Source organism: Peromyscus eremicus, chromosome 13 (genome assembly GCF_949786415.1).
Source record: "Peromyscus eremicus chromosome 13, PerEre_H2_v1, whole genome shotgun sequence".
NCBI classification, from domain to species: domain Eukaryota; kingdom Metazoa; phylum Chordata; class Mammalia; order Rodentia; family Cricetidae; genus Peromyscus; species Peromyscus eremicus.
In genome coordinates this window covers 2900930-2926675 of record NC_081429.1, presented here as the reverse complement: position 1 = coordinate 2926675, position 25746 = coordinate 2900930, and the positions used below count along the sequence as shown (strand labels likewise).

Below are 25746 nucleotides of genomic sequence, written 5' to 3'. Positions count from 1 at the left end.
AATCTTTGGCTTTTGAAAATGATAATTCAGAATGCAAAAGGGTGATCAGGCCTTTAAAAGCAAGATCAGAAACCACAGATGAATGGATCAGAAATACAGCTGATACTGGACCTCACACTTATGATGCTACTCTGATAGAAGTGATTTCTAAAAATTGTAAGGAAAATCAAAAGGTCAGATGTTTTAATTGTGGTAAACAAGGTCATCTGAAAAGGGATTGTAAGCAGAAATGTTGCGGGAATATGTTTGCAGTGACACTCCGAGATTGCCAATAAAGTTTCCTTTGAATCAGAGGGTGAAGTCAGCAATTGGCTGACCAAGTTAGCCACAGAGGTATTGGAGGACCTAGGATACATATAGAGAGACACAAGAAGTAGTAGGGAGGGGCTTAGATAGATTAACAAACCTTTTGGATTGGGGAAGCAGAGTAAGAGGAGGTCAGTGGTCACTTCTCCACTTTATTGTCAGTGTTGGAGTGTCAGTGAGAACACATATCCTGCAAATATCCCACAACAGAGATGCCTGTGAGAGCAGAGGAAACTGTACTCTTTTGAGGTATGCAGACTGGAAGACTTCCACTTCCCCATGTACTATCTTTCACCAGGCTAGAAGGAAGGCCCTTCTTTCACTGAGCCAACCAGTGGGGTGGGACCTGTAGGCAGGTGCCTATGCAGAGGGCTGAGCACTTTGGTTTAGGATTTTATGCTTCAGAGATGAAAGCAGCCAGGAGACAAAAAGGATGTGACTATGACGACCCGGATGGACATTCATTAAGATCTCTGCTTAGTTATGGATAAAGTATAAATTCTAATTTCCAGAAAGCATCAAGAATAAGTGGATTTAGATGTATTTTTCTTATTCATTCATTCATTTATTAATTATTCACTCACTCATTCATTCATTTTTCCTCCATGGTTCTAATATTTTCACAAAATTGGGCAACTACCAACCATGTAATTCCAGAACTCTTTCATCACTCAAAATAGAAACCCAAGTTCATTAGCAGCTGTTCCTCTCTCCTGTTCATTCACTTCTAAGGCCTGACAAAGACAACCCTGTCATGTTTAATTAGAGAATACGAACTACACAACCAGTGCTGGAGAACTGTGAGGGTTCAGGATCAACTAAAGGCAAAGGCCCTGACCCGTCTGCCTGATGGTCTGCCCACTGACACAGTGACTGAGCAGAATGGTACCTATCAGCCAGATCCCAGCTCTGTCCAGTAAAGATGAACTTGCTTGCATCTGAAGTTCCCAATCATTGCATGAGTCGGCTGTTTGAAACCTGGGGCCTATGCAGGGTCCCTTGGCTCGGCCTGGGAGGAGGGGACTGGACCTACCTGGACTGAGTCCATCAGGTTGATCTCAGTCTGTGGGGAAGGCTTTGCCCTGGAGGAGATTGGAATGGGGGGCGGGCTAGGGGGAAGGTGAGGGGGCGGGAGGGGGGAGAACAAGGGAATCTGTGGCTGATATGTAGAACTTAATTGTATTGCAAAATAAAAATTAAAAAAAAAAAAAAAGATGAACTTGCTAGCAGAGCTTGCAAGCCGGGGAGCCACACACCCCAGACTTTACAGAGGCAGGAAGACTATGACATGGCAATCGGATTCACACTTTATCAGCCACAAGACAGGAAAGGGATGTTGTGATTTGGAAGATAAATGACAGCTCTTGTTTAGAAGAGTTTTCAGATGAGACACTGTTATTTGTGCTATAGGGCACTGAGGCGCATTAACAGGACTAACAAGTAGAAAATTACAGCAAGATAACAAACAGTATTTCTGAACCTTGCAGGGGAGGATTTCCTAAGAGTCACACAATCTTACGGCAGAATGGGTTGCCTTTAAGGTAACAAGTTCAAATGCAATCTGGATATTCGATGAAGTGAATGCTGAAAGGGTAATTAAACAACACAGAGGGTGAGCTTACAGCTGTGGCATTCCCACACTAAAACGGCGAGGTTAACTGTGAGGTGGGCCGCAAGCAATCTGTTACAATCGTAAAATACTGAGCTGGGATTTACTGTCTTTAGATTCTGAGATATCATTACAACTCTGCTTGTTATTAAATATTTTCTTAAACAAAAATGAAAGAACCCCATTGCTGGGGAGTGTTCTTTCCCCTTAGGTGTGTTTTGGGTTAGAGGAAGGGGTGACTCCCAGATCAGATGAGTGGTGAAGCTCTGCTTTGGAAGGGGGAGGTAGGGGCACACTTCCTTCCTCAAGTTAATTAATACTTTACACAATTGATGGTCTACAGCTTGCACCTGACAGGAAAGACCTGGGCATACAGTGGCACTCTATGAAAGGGAGTGTGAGCACTGGCAGGCTCCACCTGTCGATGTATTTGATTTTTCACAGAATAGTCCTTCAGGTGATTTCTGTGGGACCAAAGGGAGATATAACTTTTATACATATTTTCTTTAAATAAACACAGATTACATAAATATGACCAGAAAACATTATTTGTTTTTTGAAGCAGTAAATATTTTTCCCTCTAAGTAGGAATTGATATGAACTTGTAACTAAGGGAACCTGAACTTAGCCAACCCCATCCCAATCCAAACTGGACTTGCCTTTTTTGCTTTTCATCTCCCTGGATAAATGGTCCTGGCAGAAGCAGCTGTGACAATAGCCAACTGTGGAAGTGCCACCATAAAAAAAATGCTTGACTGACCACCTTGGGCCTTTCCCAAGCCTTCCCTGGTTTCTTCCTTTTGCTGCTGCCCCGCCAAATGCACAGATGTCAACTGTCTCTCTGGAATGCAAGAAATAGCAAGGAGATAGAAGGGTCTGATCACCTGGTACAGTGGGCAACTACTGGGCAGCTCATGATTTCTGGCACCTTTTCCTTTTTACTACCGTTTTCTCATTATAAAGCTACTATCAGCACATTATAAAATTTGGAAAGTAGAGCAGAGAGGAAGTTGCTTGTGATCCCATTGTCCTAAGAAGCTCACTCTCTGCACTTGGGTCCGTTGCTTACCTTCCTTCAGGGCTCTCCTGCTATAGTTTTGTGGTATCATCTACCCAACTTATTTATTCTCTTGTCCTTTAAAAATAGGCTAGCAGTAATTCCTATAAATACATATCACCAGACAGGCAACTCCATGTGACACCCTCTCCCAAACCAGCATGCCCTTCTGACTTTCCAGAGTCTTCCCATGGGTAGTTCCTCAACATCCAGGCTGAGCCACCTGCCTTTGCTTTCTCCGTTCTGCCACTTGTTTCCACGCCCTACTCTTCCTCATCTCATCTCATCTCATCCTTCATGGACCTTGTTCCCATCTCCAGCCCAGGTCTGCATGCCTACACTTGTAAAACTTCTTCTCCTTTCACTTCAGTCTTTTGATAACTTATTTTCCTCACTGTGTCTGAATTCCCGCTGAACAATGTCTGTGTGGTTTTCCACGGTCTAACAAATAAACATTATTTGCTACTAATCTGTTTTTCTTGCAGTATTTTTTTTTTACCCATTTTCTCCATGAAACCCTTATCCACACACCTGTATACTAGATATAAAGCAGCTGTGCAGAGTGAGTAAGACAGCATAGTCTAGCTCCCTGCTATACCTACAGGTTCAAGAGTTTAAGGCAGACAAGAATCCGGCAATGGAAACGCAGTCGGTTGATCAGGTCTGCATGTGGTTGGTGGAGAAAAACTTAGGTGAGCTAGTCTCCAGGTTTCAAGACAAAGAAGTCAGTGGAGCTGCACTCCTGGCACTTAATGATCAGATGATACAGCAACTGGTAAAGAAAATTGGACGCCAGGCTGTTCTGATGGACTTCATCAAAAAACACAACCAGAGCAATCAACGGCTGAAGCCCACTGGAGGCCCCAGAGAGACATCCCTGTTGATCCTGGCACAAGCTGCCCCTGATCATGAAGAGAACTCCACTCCCACCAGCTTGATAATGGACTCATTGACCAAGGAGTATTGAAGCAGAGAAGAAATGTAAAGCACGTTCTAGCAAGGAATAAAGCATTACAGTAGACTAAGTCCTATGTCTTACCAGAGTTTCCCTGCATAAGGAAATCACAGCATAAGGATAAGGATCATCGAGTTCTCCAGGCAGATATGACAAAGTATCTGGAAAGCTCGCTGTAACCCACCACCCAGCAGTACAACAATGTGGTCAATGCTCTGCTGCAGGCCCACCCTTTCCTAGATGAGAACGGCTGTGGCTTTTTTTTTTTTTTAATGGAAACGAACCCTCAAAGATTGCTTTAAATATGTTCGAAGACCCATAGAAGATGATGAACAAGTAATGAGAAGTGTAAATTTAGACACCGAAGGGGCCAGACAAGGAAGTCTCTTGCTGACATAGGATCTGACAAAATTATAACTGTGCAGATAAAAGTAAACCTGAACCCTAAACACTCTGACAACTACGGCTGATTAATGATGTGACAATAAACTGTACCATTAAAACAAGTGAGATACCTTTTTAAAGTTATCAGTAAAATTGATGGTTTGCATGGAAAAAAAAAAGAGTTGAGGCTAGCAAGGATAGAGAAACAGGTATTATACTTTTGCCATAAACAAGTATAAAACTGGAGAGAACAAATGGAGCACCTGTTTTCAATCACTAACAGAGAAGAGCTGTAACCCAAGCGGAGGAAGGCCCAGCACCACCAGGCTTCTGCCTAGGGCACTGTTCACATGGGTGCTTTGGAGAGGGATCTATCTGCAGAGAGAGCAGGCTTGCTCAAACCTCTGTGCACAGCAGAGACTTCTCAGATATTGGGCTGCAGTTTGCTCTTGTACATAAGCTGCTCTAGTTTTAGATTACAGAAACATGTAACAGAGAACGTGTGCTGAGGATATGTGCAGAGTGTTGCTTCGCATGGATGAGCCTTAGCCATAGGAGTATTTTGGGGGGTGGGTGGCGATAGCTCCTACAAAAAGAAGCTAAGCAGTTTTAGGCAACATACTCTCTTTGCTTATGCCTACTAATCATCACTGCTTATTGCAATAGAGGAGGAAACATACAGAGGTTTGCATCAGAGGAAGATGAGGGATGAACACTTTGAAGTGGGCCATCAATGCTCTGTGGCAGACTAAAATCAAAAGGATGTACATACCTCATGGGTACATACACCATCAAAGTCCATTTTAGAAAAAAAAAAAAAACAAAGTCCATGTTAGTCCAAGGTAATCTCCAAGAATAACCAAAGTCACAGTAGTCACCAAGGCTCCCCTCTAGAAAAGCGCCAGAAGTAGATGGAAACTGTATCTCTGGGCATGGAGGGAACTGACAGGGTTTTCCTCATACCCTCCACACAGCCTTTGACAATCACCTGTGGCTACTCTTCCTAGTACAGTCATCCCTGGCTGCAACCCTGCCTTTTCTTTCCTAGCAACATCCTCAAGAATGTTTAAAAGGCCCTTACCAGTCTGCCACTCACAATTTTCTTAATAGACAGGGAGCTACAAGGAGCAGCGGATCATCTGCAGCTCAGGCCTAGACATCATGTATCAGGAGGTGTGCCCACTGCCCACTACACAGCATGTCTTTTTGTCTTTTTTCTTTTTCTTTTTTCTTTTTTTTTTTTTAACCTTTTTAGAGCTTTATTGGGAGAGAGGGGGAGAGAGGGGAAGAGAGTAAGGGAGAGAGAGGGAGAGAGAGGGAGAGAGAGGGCAGACGGAAGGAAGGAGCAGAAAGGAAAGAGAGGCGCACAGCATGTCTTAAGGGAGGCTCCTCCATGCTGAGTTTGAAGGAAACATAGTATCTTTTGGGTAGTGCCCATAGGTGTCTTCCTATTATCCTTCATACTGATGCTGGCTGGCCAAGGCCTAGAAATAGCTCTTCTGCTGTCATGGCTACCTCTTCTAACACCCACAGATAGCTAGTGAGAAGACATTTCTCATTCTCTTCCTCACCAGAGCCTCCACAGGGCTCAATGTTCAGCTTGTACAGCCAAGCTCAGGAATGAAGCAAACCCTTCCTTGCCCATTAAGCTGCCTAAGGAACAGATGGAAATTGGACATGGGTATTCAGCACATGAGAACACAGATTTCCTACTGCACAGAGCAGCAGAGAAATTTCCACCTTACCATCAGTGAGAGGCCTGCAGGAGAGAGCATCATCAAGGTCTCGAGCAGTTGATGGGTCAATGGTGAAGATACAGTCTTTTCTAGGAAAGATAGAAAACAGAATTAGCATAAATAATCCACTGTCATAGAATGTTAAACAACAGTTCATTTTGCACGTGTGATCTTTTGCAAAGAACATCTACAATCTCTCTTTAAGGAGGGAAGAATGTGAGGCTGGGAGAGACAAAGGTATGATCCCTATTCTCCTCTGCCCTGTGACCTGACACTTGCCCCGAGAGAGGAGAGAGAGAACAGGTGTCATCAGACAACCAGGAGGCAGCTTCCAGAAAAGAGGCTTCCCAACAAGAATTCTGTTCCAAGAGGGACAGATCCTCTTGGTCAAGTCCTCTCTACTGTCTGATCTTTGGCCTCCCTATCCACAGAGCACATGGGAGTGGGTTCTTCGAGGATCAGCTATAGCTGCTTTTCTGCACTGTCTCCCACCCAGGCAAATAGAGAGTATCAAAAAAGGTTACCTGGCTTCTGACATGAGGACAGGACCCAGGAATAAGTTATTAAAAAATACAGAGCCATATAATCAACCTAGTTAAGTATAATATAATTCTACTCATAAACAGACCAGACCACAGTTTGTGCCCCTGGGACAGCAACTACTTCACTTAGAACCCACACAAAAAGCTGAATGTAGTGGCACATATGTATAACCTCAGAAATCCTATGGTAATGTGGGAGTGGAGTTCAGAGACCTGCCCAGAAACTCACAGGTCAGCTAGACTGGTGTACACAGTATGACAGAAACAAAAAGATCCTCGTTCAACAAGGTGAAAGAAGAGGATTCACTCCTGAAAGTTGTCCTCTGACCTATATACATACACTATAGCAAGCTGAAGACACTATGCACTTCAGACACAGGACCAAAAGGACACAAGCTGGATTTGACTGGAAAATCCCTTGAGGACCAGCTTTCATGGTACCAGAAGACATCATGCAAGTTTCCAAAGGAGGGAAGAAACCAACAGTCCTACCCAGCTATGATGCATATCAACCACAACAATGACCAGCACGGCAAGATAACCCTAAGGTGCAGCAGTGGCGTGCAGACCTTGGTGGTAACCAACAGTTGTCTAAGTGAGCATAAGGCCCACTCAATAAGAGAGAAACCATGCCTGGGACCAGAAAGCTAGCCAACTCCCTGGGGCTAGTGAAGTCAGGATCTTGGAGGAGAACCACAAGCACCCTCCTACTGAACCAGCAAGGTCCTACTACCTTTGAAAGATTTATCCTTATACTCATAGAGAAGTGGACTCTCACTTCTCCTCAAGGAGACCTCTCTTTGTAAACGATGGAGACTATTATAGGAAACCACAACCATTTAAAATGCAGAACTGTGGAGCCCAGTCCCAACAAATACATCTACAATACAACTTCTGCACCCAAGGCTCAGGGAGGAAAGAGTGGGAAGATTTTAATAGTCACAGGAACTGGCAGTTTGGTGTGAGATTGTGTCTCTTAGAAATGTCAAAAAAGCTACATCCATGAAGTCTCACCAACATGGCTGCCCAAACATGACCTAAACAAGGATGACAGGTATAGTCACTCTAAAATGGACGAGGAAAGCCCCCGAGGCCTTACCCTAGACAGAGGGGAGAAATAGTGTTCTCCAAGGAAGAGCACACCAATTGGCTATCCAATACCAAAAGCTCAGCCTTGAAAACATATACATACAAGTAAAACTATATGGAATGAGCAGGCTGTATTTATATATTTAGAAATACATATACCCATGCATGTGTGCTTGCACACACACACAAACACACACACACACACACACACACACACACTCACACATACATCACAACAATTAAAGAAAAAGAGGCCATGAATTTGAAAGAGAACAAGGTGGGGAGTATACGAGAGAGGGGAAAGAAAAGGGAGAAAATGATGTAATTATTTTATAATCTCCAAAAATAAAAAATTATAATAAATAAACAGGGGGCTGGGAACACAGCTCAGTGGAAGAGCTGTTGAAACATGTCTGAGTCCTTAGGTTCAATCTATACCCAATATTAAGTGAAAGTTAACTAAGAAAGAATACAGTTTGTTTGGTGCGGTTCTGTTTTCAACATTCTCAAAAGTACAGATTTATAACGACAGAGAGCATATCAGTGCTTGTCAGGGCCTGGGAATAAGGTATGTGTGTTTTAGGGTAGTAGAATTTTGCTAATCTTATCTGTGGTGTCTAAGATTTATACATGATTTAAAAGCATTGACATGTACACCGAATAAATGTCAATTTTACTGTTTGTTCATTTAGAAATAATTTCAAATTATGATGTGTATGTGCTAGTTAGACTTCCTTTTTTCAGTGTTTGAGAATTCCATACAATCGTTTTGATAAAACCCTTCCCCTACTCTCTCCCCTCCAAATCCTTCACTTTCCACCCCCACCACTTTTCCCTTCCAACTTCACAACTCTTTAAAACAAAAACAAGCAAACAAACAAAATGAGTCTGTGCTTCCTTTAAGTGTATGGCTATAGAACCACCTACTGGTGAATAGGCAGCCGCCTCTCAGTGTCCATATTCCTAAAGAAAAATGACTCTCCCTTCCCCAGCAGCCACCAATGGCCAGTAGCTCCTCAGTTAGGGGTGGGACTTCATGAGGCCCTCCCCGCTCCGTGCTGGGATTTCAGCTGGCTTGATCTTGTGCAGACCTTACGTGTGCAGTCACAGCTTCTCTAAGTTTAGGTGTGCGGCAGTGCTGCTCATCCAGCCAATACTATTTCACGTCAGACATCCACTACAATCTTTCTGCTCCCTCTTCTACAATGATCCTCGAGCCTTGTGGAAAGAAACTGCAATACAGATGTTCCATTTACAGCTGTGCATTCCCCAGCCTATTATTCTCTGCACACTGACCTGCTGTGGGTCTCTGTATTAATGCTCCTCTACTACAAAAAGGAGCTTCTCTGATGAGGGCTCAGAGATGCACTCATCTATGGGTGTAGCAACAATTCATTAGGAATTGTTATAATACTATGTCCATTTAGCAGAGTAATAGCATTAGGGTTCTCCTCTAGGGCCTATGACCTAGGCAGCCACAAGGTTTTGGTCCAGTTTATGGTACCAGGTATGAATTCCTTCTTGTGAAGCAGGCTTTAAATCCAACCAGAAAGCAATCGGTTACTTTTATAACATTTGTGCCACTATTTCATGAGTAGTCATATCTTGCCAGGCCAGTCATTACTGTAGCTCTCAGGATTCATAGCTGGGTAAGACTGCAAATTACTTCCTCTACCCCAAGGAGCATGAAATCCAGCACTATGGAATCTGGCCAGTAGGAGGAAGCTTCCAGGTTGGTACTAGCTTGATCTTCCATGTCCTATGACTCAATTACTTCTTTTTTTTTTCCAGCCATGGGATCTTACCATTAAGTTCTGGAGGTGAGCAAGTGCAACGGCAACAGAGTGTAATGTCTGAGTTGTCCAGGATAACTCCATTTAAACTCTTTTTATATATGTATATAGTTTAGGAAGCTTCTACAGTAGTTGGTTTCCATGCGCCGTTTTCAAAGGTCTTTAGTGTTAGTTATCCCTTTCCATACTCTCTTTTCTACCCTGTCCTTCTATTCTCTACCTTATCTAAAAAGATTTATTATTTAATGTTATGATATATGCCTGAGTGTATGTATGTGTATTGCATGAACGTAGTACTTACAGAAGCTACAAGAAGGTATTGGATCCCTTGAAGCTGGCCTTACAGACAACTGTGAACCCTGGGATGTGAGTGCTGGGAACAAAACTCAGGTTCCCACTGCCACTCTCATTCCCTCTCTCCACTTTACAGTGCTTGTATTCTAACCTTCTCTTCTTGAAATCCTCCCCCTCATGACCTCTCTGCTAGCTTCACTTCTATGGGTACTCCAATTTAAACACACGTATCTAAAGATTCAAAGCTAGCATCTACATATGAGAGAGAATGTGTGACATTTGTCTACTAGGGACTGGGTTATCTCAAGATGATTTCTAGATCCATCCATTTATCTTCAGATTTCATAATTTCATTTTTCTTTACAGCTTAATAATATTCCATTGTGTATATGTACCACATTTTTATTATCCATTCATTATTGATGGACATCTAAGCTGTTTCCATTTTCTGGCTACTGTGAATAAAGAACAATGAATATGAATAAGCAAGTTTCTCTGCAGCAGGATGCCGGAATCCTTGGGAGATCTGCCTAGGAGTGGTATGGCTGGGTCATGTGGAAGATCGACATCAGTGAGGAACTTGCAGAGATTTCCACAGTGAATGCAGCAGTTTTCACTCCCACCATCAGTCAATGCTCACTTTTCCTTACACCCAAGCTCACATCTGCTGTATTCTTTCATTCATTCAGTTTTTAAATCTTAGCTGTTCTGACTGGCGTAAGACGAAATGTTGGATGAATGGTAACATAAAGTCCCAGAAGATTAAGCTGATTCTCACTACACAGTAATAGACGGTACAATGGGGAGGACCTTGAACTCAGTCCACAAGGTGAAGGAAGGACTCACTGCTCCTTGCTCATTTTTTTGTCTCCTCCATAAAACCTAATCAAATGCTTCATAAACATGTACTCAATAAAATACTTGTGTAACTAAATCTGACATGTCACATGGGGTACCAGGGATGGTTTGGTCCTTTTATTTCATCATAATGACATCATAAGAAGCTGAAAGAATGCCCCTCTAGGTCAAAATAAAAAGTGCTGTTAGTTTCGGTGGGGCATGTTTATTAATTTACTTGGAGGATTAACTAGCAAGCTGTATCTTTGTAAATGCCTCCAGGGGCTCTGGGGCATTTGTTTCTATAAACACAACGAATGAATGCTAATGCCTACTAATACATTTCTAGCCTGAAACAGACCCTTGACTACCCTCCGTTCTATCACCCTGTCATCGGCAAACAGTTCAGCTTCTGTGGTTAGTTTGCAACGTTTTTGTTTTGTTTTTCCCCTTGCTCTTCCACAATTGTTTTCTGAGTAAAATCCTAGTTTATTCCATCATAATCTTTTTTCTTAAGCCGAAACATAAAGTTTAAGTTCAAGTGAGCAATGAGGTACAGTACTCTGGGGTCTTACTCCGAAGGAAAGCTGAACAAGTGGTCCTCGGGACGGGTCCACAAGCAAGCATGGCCTGCCACCTGCTTGTAAACAGCCTGAAAGCCAACATCAGCTTCTGCATTTTTATTACCTATTTTTATTATATATTCGAGTGTTTTGCCTGCTTGTTTGTATGTGAACCACTTGTGTGCCTGTTGTCTGCAGAGGCCAGAAGAGGGTGTCAGGTCCTCTAGAGTTACAGATGGTTGTGAGCTACCTTGTGAATGCTGGGAATTAAACCTGGGTACTCTAGAAGAGCTAGCACTAACTGCTGAGGCAATCTCTCTAGCCTCAGTTTTTGTGTTTTTAAATGGCTGAAAACAGATTAAAAAAGAGTATGATTTCATGGCACATGAGAATTATATTAATTATTTACTTGTTTAAATTAGTAGATATTGCTTGATTGTGATAGGCCATGCTTTTTTGACACAACAGCAGAGTTGACTTAACATACGCAGTATGCTTAAAATGTTTACTGTGTGAGAGGGTGGGAGTGTAGCTCAGTGACAGAACAAGTGCTCATTCTCAAGACTTTATCCTCAGCACTGATAAACATTACTGTGTGCCCCTGAATGACTTTAGGTTGATGTTTCTAATACATTAAATGAAAACATTCAATCAATTTGTACATACTGGGCTGTTTCCTAATTACAGGACTTCTTAGTGCCTTTAAGTTGGTATCGGCAGTTCTGTGAGACACATTTGCTGCCAGACTCTGTACTTTTCTGTGGTATAACATCACCCTGAAGCTGGGTTCTGCAAGGGAGTGCCTTTGGAGATCAAGGACCTGCAATGGGCTTTTCTGCACAGACCTCCAGTGCAACCTTTGGGCTAAAAGGGCCTTTAGCACCATGTAGGCCCACTCTGAGAGACACTGTAAGAAGCCAACAGGGAGCTATGCTGCTCAGTACAGGACGGCCGATGGATACAGAACCAGTCTGACCAATGGCGCTCTATTATGCATACTTATGGGTGAAGCTGGCATACTACAAGGAAACAGTCATGTGAGCTGATCTTACAGATGCATACATTTTTATGCTTTATGCTTAAGTTTCTATCTTTGGCTCCCAGGAAACTCAGAAAAACCATCTATAAACACTTCTAAAAGACTTTATTTGCAGTTTCTAGCTTCTACCTTGGCCTTACTTATTTTCCTATTTAAAGATACCGTTTGCCCCATTTCCTAATTTTAAGAAAGTCACTGGCCAGGCGGTGGTGGCGCACGCCTTTAATCCCAGCACTCAGAAGGCAGAGCCAGGCGGATCTCTGTGAGTTTGAGGCCAGTCTGGGCTACAGAGTGAGTTCCAGGACAGGCGCCAAAACTACACAGTGAAACCCTGTCTCAAAAAAAACCAAAAAACAAACAAACAAACAAACAAAAACAAACAAACAAATAAAAAAAAACCAAAAAGAAAGAAAGTCACTGTATTATATACAGTATCTGCAAGCTTCCTAAAGTTAAATTTTTTGGGGAAAGGGGCAGTAAAAACAAATTCATTTATACTAAGATTAGACTGTTGGGGACATGCTGGGACAAAGAGCCATGCAGTATGGACCAAGAACAGACTATTCTAGACAGAGTCAAACTCAGAATACTTTCAACAAGGATTTGCTTTGCAGGAGGGGACTCTAGACTTGCCCTCCCATTACAGAAATCAAGGCAGTTAAGAACAGTGAGTGGCCCTGATGAGCCTCAGTCCTCAGTGCTGAGACCCAGTGATTTAACCCATTGTCATCTCCACAATTAAGAACCTGCCACAGCACTGTGGTGAGTGACGGCTCCTTCAGGTTGTGGGTGACAGTGGCTGGGAGCTGTTGGGTATGGATGAGGGTGCATTGCATCCTCCAGCTGTTTCACTCATGCTTGAGATTTTACTGGCTCCTTTTCTGGAAGACTTTGGTTTCACAACATGCAGGGAGCAGCCTGGCCTGCCAGCTTTCAGAACCTGTGAGACCAAATTTTTCAAGAGTTCCGCAACAATGGTTAGAAAGAAGCTAAACCTGACCCACAGAAAATAAAGTGCCAGGTCGGGGAGGGAAAGAATGGGACTCCAGAAGGCTGTAGAATTCCAATTCTGAGCAACAGTTATATAACCTGAAAGCACGTGACTGAGGGGCTAGCAGAACTTTTTAAAGGGACAGCAAACTTCCAAGACAGTCTGTTTTGCTTTAAGCCATTGGTTCCATCTAGAAAGGGACACATGAAGAATAGTTAAAAGTCTTCTGTACAACTCTATGATCCAGCTAAGAGCCCTGAGAAATAACCACACAAGACAAGATTTCTGTTGTCCTTCACATCCTCCAGGTCAGTGGTTCTCAACCTGTGGGTCTTGACCCCTGGGGGGGTTAAACGACCTTTTCACAGGGGTCACATATCAGATATCCTGCGTATCAGATATTTACATTACATATTCTCTATTCTCTCAACCATTATTTGTTCCATTCCTGTACCAGGACACCCTCCCTTCCAATTTCCAAGGTCTAAGACCAACCTTGCCTTTAAAGACCCAGGTGCAGTGCCATCTTCTCCCCAGGGATCTCCAGGACTCTACAGAGTGGAAGCTACATACGCCATTCTATTCTACTCATGCTTGTGACCTGTCCCTCTCTGATGGCACTGGCCACTGTCCTTGATATTCTGGTATTTACTTATGTACAGGTCTTACCTCCGTGACAAGCCAGAGGCGATTTCAGGTCTGGAAGATATTACCTGTGTCTGTAGCACTGAGAGCAAGCATACAACAATGAGCTGCTTGATAGATGAAGGAAAAATAACTGGAGGGCTTTCTTTAGCACTTTCCCATTTAGTGCTGCCACTGTGCCTTGGGAAACACATTTAGGATTAGAACTCATGACTTCTTGGCAAGGGATCCTGTGGTCATACCACAGTGTTATTGTTTCCAAGGGTGTCCCTTTCTGTCTTCATCCCATCTTCTTTTCTCATAAAATAGTGTTTTACAAACTGTGGTTTAGGAACCATTTCCAGATTAACAAAATTTATAGAGGTCCTCCTCTGCCCGTGACTCTGGGTTTGTCTCCTTGGGAGCAAGCAATAATGATGGGAAGGATCTGGGTCAACAGTGGTGAATGGGAAAAAAAGAACGGAAGAAAAAGTAAGAAACAACTTTAATAGGATAAAGAATATATTTTTTTACTCCAACACTTTCTTAGTTAGATGGCATCACAGTTAATAGAGAAAGCAAACATTTTCATTTCAAACGTATCAGAAGAAATAGACAAGAGAGTACTTCTCCACGGTACTGTACCCCAAGAACACTGCCACAGAGCCAAGCCAGGTGAGCTTCTTCATCAGGTACCACCTCACTGTGGGAGGACCACCAAAGGTCAGTCTGTCCTTCCCAGTCTAGGAAGGGGCACAACAACTACTCTTTAAAATGGCAGTTGTCAAAACCTTAATACAAATTCTTTCTCTCAGTTCTATACACAGCTGATGCTGGAGTCTGACACAAATTCCAGATGTTTTAAAATGAAAGTCTAAGTTCTACTGAGAGAACAAAGTGATCATGTCCATTCGCACCAACCCTTCACTTCTACCTTCCCCTCAGTAATGAAGTGACATTCACAAAGACATACTATAGGCATGAAGAAATGGCATCATAGCATTCTTGGAAAGCCTCTTTTACCTAGCCAGGAATTTTTTAACTGTGGGCCCACCAAAGGCAGCCTCAAGTGCTGGCAAATGTTGGCAAGTGAATGTGGTTCTTCAGTTCTTTGACCTTTTATAGGACAAGGATGAAATGGGACTCAGAACCACCTGAAGTGGCTTTCCCTGTTCTATTCTTTTACTCACTAACCCACTGAACTTCTCATGGTTCTGCAAATGCCACATAAGAAGATTCAGCTGCCACTGTGGGAGCCAGGGAGCCAGACCCAGTTAGGGAAGCCATGGTTTAAATGCAGAGAGTGTATTCCACACAACCTGCTTCCCTCTGAATTTCTAGGGACACTGAAAGAGCACCAATAAAATGCTCTATAGAGACTCCTCAGAAGGGATGGCTAGTAGCTCAAGGCTGAAATTCCAGTACCTAAAAGCCTGATACCTGAGGTTCAGGAGTTTTAAGTCAGCCAAGGCTACAGAATGAGTTCCAGGGTATCTTGGAACTTGTAGCAAAACCCCAAGTCCTCTTTTCCTAAAAACTACTCATCAGAGGTCACCATTTAGCCATATTTGCTTTCTCTTCTGTCTCCCTCCAAATATTCCTTCGTACATTGGTTATTGTCTTTTCATATCTGAACTCCCAACAGGAGTTATGCGGCAGAACTCTCCACACCCTCTGTACTGCAGTGGGTGTTTGAAGACTACGGGCATTCTATGGCATCACAACACTATAGTCTAAGCCAAGAAGGGAGTGGTTCTCTCACCCAGTTTATAAATTATCCGTAAGTACCTTCAACTGTCCACCACAAGTCTTCACCATTTTTTTCTCTTCCTGATCCAGAATCAAATCAGCTTCCATGCTGTAATTGTTAATTATGCCTCTTTTGTCTATTTAATGTCTACCTGTCCTTAGCAGAACACCACTGTTTTCTAAAGCAGTTGCCAATTGCCTTGCAGTGTCATCTGTTCTGATCTACTGGAGTATTTACTCATAGAAGGGAATGGAGAAAAAGGAAGATACATAAATCAAATGTAAGGTGTGGCAGCACCTGCCTATAATTCTAGAAATCAAGAAGTGGAAGCAAGATGATCATGAATTTGAGGCTAACCTAAGCCAACAGTGAAGTGCCAGGCCAGCTTGGGAAACAGAGCAAGCCCTTGTCTCCAAATTAATCTCCTCTCTATTTCTACTAAACAGAAAGTTTTGTTTAAAGGACTGACTGCTCTAAAGAGGTTGGCTGGTTAAAGAGTGAGTATTTTCAGTACTTCCCAGGTGAGGGGTGGGCTTCATACTGCATCCCATAAGAAGGCACAATGTCAGACAGCCTCAGTAGATGGTAGGTTAAGGAACTAATAGCCAGACCAGGCTAACTGATAGCTCCTTGTTACCCAGAATGAAGACAATATCTTCTATGGAGAGAGACTCTTAGATCTTATGAATATACTGTTCATAAAAAGTAAAATAAAATAAAATAAAATAAACAACCATTCAGCTGGTGCTTTCAGCATCCTTGGATGATTTTTGCTTAACTACATTTTTTTTTTTTTTTTTTTTGGTTTTTCAAGACAGGGTTTCTCTGTGTAGCTTTGCGCCTTTTTCCTGGAACTCACTTGGTAGCCCAGGCTGGCCTCGAACTCACAGAGATCCGCCTGGCTCTGCCTCCCGAGTGCTGGGATTAAAGGCGTGCGCCACTACCGCCCGGTGTTTAACTACAATTTTATAAGTTATAAAATTGTCCATTTACTGGCTGGCTCTCTTCGCTGAGAGGAGCTTCTGCTATCCTACCCTGTCCCACAACTAGCTTCTCTCTCTCTCTCTCTCTCTCTCTCTCTCTCTCTCTCTCTCTCTCTGTTGACCCAGGGCCTAGGCAACTGCTCTATGACTTATCTATACCCTCCATCCCTGTGATTATAGCTATATATATATCTATGATGTCTGCTATATCTATATCCTACAATGTCACTGTATCAGAGACGACAGTCATAGAATCACTATTGTTAGACGCTCACTCCAGTCCAAATGTGATCCCTGATGTCCAAATGTGTCCCCAAACCCAATGAAATACAGCAACCCACATCTTGCATACTTGGGATGGGACACTGGGGAAGAGTGTATTGCCTCATTAGTCATGCATTCAACTTTAGGTGGTTCTGATCATTACAAAGTATGGTATGAACTGAAATATGACTGAGAAACTATATTCAGGCCCTTTGTAGCCACCAAGATTAACTGACTCCCTTTAAGCTACAAAACCTTTCAAACATGACATTTCCCAAAAAATATACCCATTCCTTTTTGATGGTTTATAACTATATATAATGAAGTCCTTTTCATAAATTTCCCCCTATTTTTTGTCAAGAATAAATCCAAGTCGTTGGAATCAATGGAGCATCAACATGAAGAAGGTATTGAAAAATAAGAGAAAAAAGGCCAGAGTTCTTTCATCCAAAAAATATGTAGTGGGCATCTACTGTCCAAGGTGTTCAGGACCCATTTGAGAACAGACAAAAGTTTCTATCCAGCTAGCCTCTAGTGGGGCAGGAGAGAAAACAAGAAGCATTGAAATTAGACACAGAAAGAAAAGCAGCAGCAGGACAGCTAACTACAATGAAGGCTCAAACACAGGCATCTGGGTGGGCTGCAATGAGAACATGCCATGGGACGATGCCTTGAAGGAAGGGAGCCTCCTGTCTGCTCAGGACAAAGCCATAACCTCCCCCATAAGCTTATCTAAGGCACTGAACTTCATCAAGAGGACTTCTACAGGGGCAAAGACTCTTACTTCCTGTTCCAGATGACTTAAGAGCTAGGTTTTCCAATGTTCTGAAAACAACATGTATATACTAATGGGTGTGAGGATGTCAGGCCCAGACCCCCAGGCCCAGAAAGTCTTATTATCTTCAGCTCTTTGAACAACTGTTTCTTTTTCTTGTACTCTGATTGTAGATTCCCTATAATTTGGATTTAAAATATCAAAATGTGGTTACTTTAAGATGGACTATGAGAATACTGACTGATAAAAATTAAGTATATATGTATGTAGATATAGACTCAGTTACTAAGTGATCTTATAGCTAATATTAGTGGTTAAGATTGTAATTAAAAAAACAACAACAACTGTGATTCCCTCAGCTGGCTATCAAGGGAAATCAGGACCACTTGGGACATGAAATTGCTACAGTTTGTGAATTCATTGCTATTTAATAAATTCTGACCCTGTAAAAGACACAAATGTGTCTGTCGATGTTCTTACCTTGCATTCACAGGCTAAGTGTGTGTTCTGAGCATTTGAATGTACACATGAATACCATTTCCATCTGTACTGTCACTTTCATCCCAGGGTCAATTCCACTGCCATGATAAACAGGGTGAAATCTCTGTTCTGGCTGCTTGCTGCTAAGTGTGTGTGTAGGGGTGGGGTGGATAAGAGGGTGTGCTGGGGAACAGGTCTTGGTGTGGTGAGTTCTGTCCAGGTTCAGGCAGGCTCTGAGAAGGGTCAAGAGAGTCTTGCTCTGGTAGGTGGATAAAATCTGAGGAAGGGTTTCTCTTCAGCAGAAAAGAACAAGAAGACAAGAGAGATGGGAGGGAGACAAAGGGCAGCTTCAAATGAAGCCTGTTAGACAACTTAAGAATAAATACTGTGCTGCACAGGGTGGTGCATACCTTTAATCCTAGCACTAAGGAGGCAGAGGTAGGTAGATCGCTGTGAGTTAGAGGACACCCTGGTCTACATAGAAAGTTCCAGGCCAGCCAGGGCTACACAGTGAGACGCTGTCTCAAAAACAAATGCAAACACACGTACATTTAAACATACATATACATACACATACATACCAAAACAAAGTTTCACTATAGATGGCTAAGTTGAAAGGGACTTAATTTTATGTACCACTCCCAAATTTGACAACTTTATACTGAACTTGTTCATAGAATTTTGATATAAAATTTCATCAAATGGTATATTCATTTGTATGTCTAAAAGAGTCAAGTTCCAAGTATTTTTCCCTTAGGAGAGGCTATATTAATAGAAAAAATAGAGGGGAAATAGCCCTCTGAAAGTAGTGTATATATGGCTATACTTTCACTTAAATATACTATGCTTTTAGATTTGATTCACAAGTTCCAGAAGCAACATAGTTAAGATGTAAAAATAAAGCAGAAATTGTGACCAAATCTTTTTCTGAGACTAAACATGAACATGATGGTGTAAAGGCCAGAATTTAATGGATTTAAGTTTTAATGGACAGAATTAGGAATAGCAACAAAGTCAAGGAATTAACTATGTCTAGACATCTCTCCTAGATTTCTATTTGAAGAAATATATATAGTTTTTTTTCCCTCATCCTTTGAATTCCCAAGTCAGGAGTTCATAACCTGATGTTGAAAGGATCTTCATCCTTAATTCCTAATCCATTTATCAGGCTAAAATGCAAATACCAGTGTGAATTCATTTCAACAGCCTGAACTCCGAAAGCTTCTCAGGGCACATGCTGTGCTAACTGGGGAAGGGTTAAGCCACTGCTATTTTTCAGATCTAAAAACAGTTGTGCTGATAACAGAAGAATCATCACAATGGTGCCATCTCTCTTCTATAAAAGCTATACACATTTTTTGCACAACTGTATGATTGTTATGGCAACCATAAAAATGGAACTATCATTCTTCCAATTACACACTACCCATACTAGATTACCTTTAACACTTCCCTGAATTTCTTTTCAGAACATGCTGTCTGTCCTATAGATGCTTAGAAGCAAGATAAAGTGGTCTCTTTCAAAGGGAGATTCCACAACAATGACTCTTTCAAAGGACTAGCTCTTCAGGAATTCTAGGGCTTTCCTGTCAAGTCTTTTTATTCCCTGGTCACTGGGAGGCCTCAAAATATCCTTCCCGGGAGGCAGAGGAGCTGCCTGGAATGTGTATTCTCAAAATGAATGTTTTATTAAGTGGGTGAAGTAGAAAGATGGTGTTCAAGCAACATCAACAGTCTCACGAGACCTGGCATAGTTCTGAAAAACACTGAGGCCATTTGCCAGTTCCCATTTATTAACATAAAAGGTTTGTACAAGCCATATGTACTACATTTTAATGAACTCTGCTCTGTAAATAATGACAACATGGATATACATTTTTAAAATGCCAAAATAAATATCAGTTATACTTCAAGATGACCAGGAACTCTATTATTACTTTGTCTAAAGTGAGTAAGACTTCGGAAATTTCAAGGGAAAAAGTATGAAGCCTTTCTTCTCAGTAATCAGGAGAGCCCAGCCTTGTCTTTTATGTTTCTAAGTTTTCATTTTGGGTCCAAATCCTGTTGCGTTGTTCAGAATTGGTTCTATAAGTAAAAGCAGGGGTGGGAGTGTACTAACCGTGAATTTCTGGCAAATTTAATGTTAAATACTTAGATCCCATAGGGAAACATGCTAATAATTACTGTTTGGTGCAGAGCACTTCCAAATAAGGATCTAGGGTAGAATGAAGCACTGGAGGCTCCTCTCCGTACCCATCCTCAGGGAAGGAGAGGCCCAGGGAACTCCTCACACAGCCTGGACCCCAAGGGTTCAGGTCTGCCTACTCACTTTAGACAAAGTAATAATAGAGTTCCTGGTCAACCTGAAGTATAACTGATATTTATTTTGGCATTTTAAAAATATACATCCATGTTGCCATTATTTACAGAGCAGAGTTCATTAAACTGGAGTGCATAAGGTTTATTCATGCCTCTTACCTTAATAAATGGGAACCGGCAAATGGCCTCAGTGTTTTTCAGAGCTATGGCAGGTCTCGTGAGACTGTTCATGATGCTTGAACACCTTCTTTCCACTTCCCCCACTTAGTAAAACATTCATTTTGAGAAGACATGTTCTCTCTCTCTCTTCTTTGGCTGACTCCCACTGCCTAGTCCTTCCCAAGCTTGGACCAGCCCTCAATTTACACTCCTACTCTTCCACTCCTACTGAAGTAGCTCAATATCTAGGCTCTAGGCTCTTCCCTTCTCTGCCTTTTATATGCTTCAGCATTTGACTACCAGGGCAAAGTACTCCCTGCTAAACACCAGCTTCTAGTTAGCTTTAATGATTGTACAGCATCCAAATCTCCCTGACTTAACTAGAATAAGGACTGTGAGGCAGTTTGAGCTGAATGCCCGTGGGTAACCAAAACAAAAACCTGGATCCTTTGCTCAAGAGTTTAACCTACTTCTATCTCATGCAGCAATGACTTCCCTAAGGAGACACAGCCCAGACTAATCTGAGATAAAGATCAGTCAGACTACAGTTTGGTCAAGACTAAGCTATAATGCTATGTATTCACTCATGTGGTTTCTGGGCAGTGGCTAGGCTGAGCTTGTTAGGATTAGGACTCTGGCAACAAAAGTGCCTCCAAACTTCTACTGACCTTCACTATCATAGGACTTTGGTGAATGAGGTCTGTCCAAACATCATCGGAGAGGGAGAGGAATGTGTGGAAATCTATCTTCTTTTCTTCTATGCTTAATTCTCTCTGAAAAGACTTTACCCACTAAAATGGTCAATTCAGACAGAGTCTGTTTCCACTTGTTGCAAGTACTAGAAATAGTATTTGCTGAATTAAATTCTCATTGGATTCTGACCAAAAGTCTAAGAAGTAATTTAATTAATTCTCTTGGACTCTTCTCTTTTTTAAAACATCTTTGATTTATATTTATGAATATTGAGTATGTACATGTCATGGCACATGTGTGAAGGTCAGAGAACAACTTGTGGGAGTCAGCTCTTTCCTTCCACAATGTAGGCTCCACAGATTAAATTAAGATTGGCAAGGTTGGGAGCTGTGTCTTTATCCAATGAACCATCTCACCAATACATTTACTTATATGTGTGTGTGTGTGTGTGTGTGTGTGTGTGTGTACACACGCACGTGTGCCTACTGAACCATCTTGCCAAGCAGTCTGGGTGCTCTTTCATCAATCTCAACCTTTAGAATCAAGGTTAGAGGGAGCACAAATGGTTTTCCCCTAGCAGAGATTATACCACAAGCACCGATATAATCTCTGAGAGTGGAACTCTTTGGTGATGCCTTGGGGCTTCTAGTCACTGCCTAGAAAGACTTTCCTAGAGATTCTTTTTGAAGGTTTAGGAATAAAGTCCTTTGGATAACAAATATATAATAACTAATGATATATTAAAAGGGATTAAAAAATGGGAAGAGGGAGAATTCAAGGGCATGGGTAGTATGAAGTATTTATTCCCTATGTGACTTAAATATCTTTTTGGTATGGTATTTTATATTAATGATCTTTAGAAAGAAGTAAGGGACAATATTTGCTCAAGTACAATGGACACACTAAGTGGACACACTCCAAGCTAAGTACTATTTATGTTCTTATATTAGAAGTCAACATACCATCATGGGAAAAAATATACATTAACCTATGGTTCGGATAAACCCACAAGGATTACACACTTAGTAACTGGTGAGAATTCAAGTCAAATTTACCTTTAAATTCCCCATTCTTTTTCGAAAGGTTTTTCAAGATTTATTTTTATTATTTTTAATTATGTGTATATTTGTGTCTTTGTGAGAATATGTACTGGAGTATGGACACTGAAAGAGGGCATCAGATCCTTTGGAGCTAGAGTTACAAACAGTTGTGAGTTGCCCAGTATGGTGCTGAGAACTAAACTCAGGTCCTCTGCAAGAGCAGTACGTTTTCTCAACCACTGAGCCATCTCTCTAGTCCCTAAGTCTCACATTCCTCATGTATTTCATAGTTGTGACATCAAAATCATTTAAACTCTCCAACTCCTGGCATGAAAATTAATAAGTAGTATGACTAATAAAGACAGGAGTGAGAAATTCCAGACTAGTCAGAGCTACATAATGCGCCTGTCTCAAAAAGTCAAAACTAAATGACTAATACATGAGTGAGCATAGCTGTGGTAGAAATATAGGGCCCTGCTCTCATAAGGCCTCTACTGAACCAGCATGGAACCCAAACAGGGACAGTCTGACCCTTGCCATAGAGTCTAGAACTGGGACAAGAAAAGGAGAGGGACACAAGGAAGAGAAGGGTTGATGTAGAGGTGAGAAATCAATCTCCCTCTGGGGGATGAGCCAAGATGACACAGTGACCTTCCCACTGGGAAGGAAGAGGCCAGGAGGTTCCTGTGAGTGAAGAGAATGTGAAGAGCAGAGGAGGAGAGACGTTTCTGGGTTCCTGCCTTACTACAGTCCCTAGCAGTTCCCTGCCCTTGGGTTCTGGGAGGCGCCACAGGAGCCTTAAGACCGATTCCCTTTTCTGCTTAAGTGAGCTCCAGTGGTTTCTGTTCATTGGGCCCAAAAGTCTTAATTAAAGCAACAGCTGTGGAAAGTTTCCTAGAATGGCAAACTTGTCATGGCTTTCTCTCATGCTTTCTCATTAAGGAAGCCGTGACAGGATGTTACAGTCACCGCTTCCACACCACCCACTCCAGGGAGCAGTGTGAGCCTTCCAGGTGCGGGAGGCAGAGGGAGGGCAAGGATGAATTGTAAGGTCAGGTTTCCATTTCAAAAACAAGTCAACTTTAAAACTACTACCTTCGGTCATTCAAATTCCATAAAGCACAATGCTAGAACACTGGTCTCTTAGCCAGCAGGAGTTTGAAGTTAAAAAGATTCTGATTTCTATCTTCTCAGTGTGAAGGAGGGAAGGCGAAGAGTTTTTGGACAGACTGCTCCTTTTATCATGGACATGGGTTATGAAGGTTGAGAAATGAGGATCAGAGGAGAGAGATCCAGGCCTGCATACCTGAATGCAAGTTCCTGCTCTGTCCCTTGCAGCTGTTGACCTTGCACTTGTCTGAGCCACAGTTTCTGCATCTGTCAAATGGAGCCACGTGTTCACAGTGGTGGTTCAGTGATTAGGATAATGCATGTCAATAAAGGCATCACACAGGATTCCTTAAGTGAAGCTTTGGTTGTGGGTATGCGGCACATTAGCAAGGCTAAGTGAAACTTCAAACTCCTACGTAGGTTCACTTCTTTCCCCCCGCCCTGGATATTTTTTGGCCAAGTATTAACAGAGATGATCTACCAGTGAACTGATTTTTCCCCTTGGTATGTGTGTCAAACATCAGAGCAGAAAAACAAAGGGGGTTTATCACTGAGTACCTACTATGTACCCAGTACTGTCTTCGATTTAAAAGACACTTGAGAGTGTGTGAACGATTTAATATTTTCAAAGTAGCTATTTCAAAAAGAAACGATTAAATGTGACTATAGAAAAGGATAATTGAACACACATTTAAAGTATTGTTATGCTTGTGGGAACACTCCTATCCTAGGAATTCTAATTACATCTGAAAGACCACAGGAGAACTGTTTAAACAATCACAGTTTGAAACTCTTGATTCTCGCATATATAAACTCTGGGATAATTCCACCAAGATACCCCTTGGGCAAGAGGAACACAGGCAACTTGTGTGTGAAGAGGGGACTGTGTGACAAGGACAGCTGCTTCCACAGGGGGCAGCTCTTCTACACAAGGTTAAAAGACTTGGCATACTCATTCTCATAATGTCACAATGCTTAAATGGTTTTTGGGATTCTTTAAGAACCACTTTCTAAGCCAATTCATAAGCTTCACAAGAAAATCAGTTTTACTACTTTATAATTATACTTCTTTTTTTTTTCCCCAAAAAAAAGTTGTATTATCCACCTTGATCACCCACCTGATTTACCACCTTTGGCCCTGAACTTACTTGGCTCTTTCCAAAAATCAAATCCACCCTCAAAAGACGAAGATTTGCCATTGTTGAAAATGTGCCTCAGGCTCTGAAGGCAATTTCCAAAGAAGAGTCCAAAAATGTCTATGTCCTCCAGAGCTCCTCACCTACTGCTTGCCAGCTGCTCCAGCCCTCCTCATTCCCAAGCCATCTTCATGACCTTGCTTCTCTCAGGCTCCCCTCACCTCCCTGCAGAGCAGAGCCCTTAAAAGAGAGGTTTGTGCTCAGACTTCCCCTCCCTCCCTCTCCCCCATTCCCAAATGAACTGGAATCTGGCTTTTGTTCTTGTCACTACATAGAACGATTCCGGACACAACAGCTAAATACAGTGTGGTGACGTGTGTTCCACCTTGTCCCAACTGATTACACTGCTCAGTGAACAGGATTAGAATTTGACACAAACTCATCTTTTCCTTTTCTTCAACTCTTCTAAGGCCTGCATTTCAATTTCCCCAAGTCCACCTTGCCCTACGAAGCTTCAGGAAATATGGCATGCCTTGGAGTTCTATCCTTGGTGTTCTCCTCTTGAGGCTCTCGTCACTGGTAGCCTTTACTAATCATGGGAATCTAAACATGTAGCTGACTTCCAGACTTTGCACCGGGGTACCAGGCCTATTTTTCTGACTCTCCTTTTGGAATGCTGGGCATATAATCTGCAAATTTTACTTTTTCACAGAGGAATTATGGTTCATACTCTCTATTGCATTATCTTAGACCCTCTTGGACTTCACCCTGGTCTGTGGTTGCTGACACAATCCACAGGCAATGTGGGTATTTCCTCCTAGTAGGGCATGCAGGCATAGGGAAAACAGCAATCCAAGACTCCACTTAGCTTCAGCTATTCACGAACCCCCTTCCCAACAAAGCACTTAGCAACCTAGGATCCAGGCTCTCCTGAGCTTCATGCATGCTTCTCTAAACAAAGGCTTATGGTCACTCTAACTTTTAGCTTCCTAGCAACCCCCAGTAACCCCTTTTCTGTGGTCAAACATATCCTGAAACATATCCAGGAGCTACAGGTAATGGGCAGGTCCAGCCTACGTTGATTTTGGGTACATGCACAGTAAGGTAAACTATTTCCTGAATGATCTTCAGCACCTCTATTTCCCATCTTATGCCTATGCATCATAATAAAGAACATACAAAGTGAACCAAGCCTGTCAGTTAAAACAAAAAGCCACC

General features: G+C 42.2%; 1 protein-coding gene and 1 pseudogene across 5 annotated transcripts in view; one reads left to right on the top strand and one right to left on the bottom strand.

Annotated features, from left to right (window-relative positions):
• Dis3l2 (DIS3 like 3'-5' exoribonuclease 2) overlaps positions 1 to 25746 on the bottom strand; it is a 322978-nt gene that overhangs the window by 114397 nt on the left and 182835 nt on the right. For 4 of the 5 annotated variants that reach the window (XM_059278396.1, XM_059278391.1, XM_059278392.1 and 1 more), the window contains one exon: positions 6057 to 6136. In XM_059278396.1, coding sequence (XP_059134379.1) covers positions 6057 to 6136 — 80 coding nt within the window. Of the gene's footprint in view, positions 1 to 2577; positions 2757 to 6056; positions 6137 to 25746 lie in introns of those variants that run through there. The other variant, XM_059278395.1, reaches the window with a different exon arrangement.
• LOC131923352 (sterile alpha motif domain-containing protein 3-like) lies at positions 3610 to 4397 on the top strand (annotated as a pseudogene).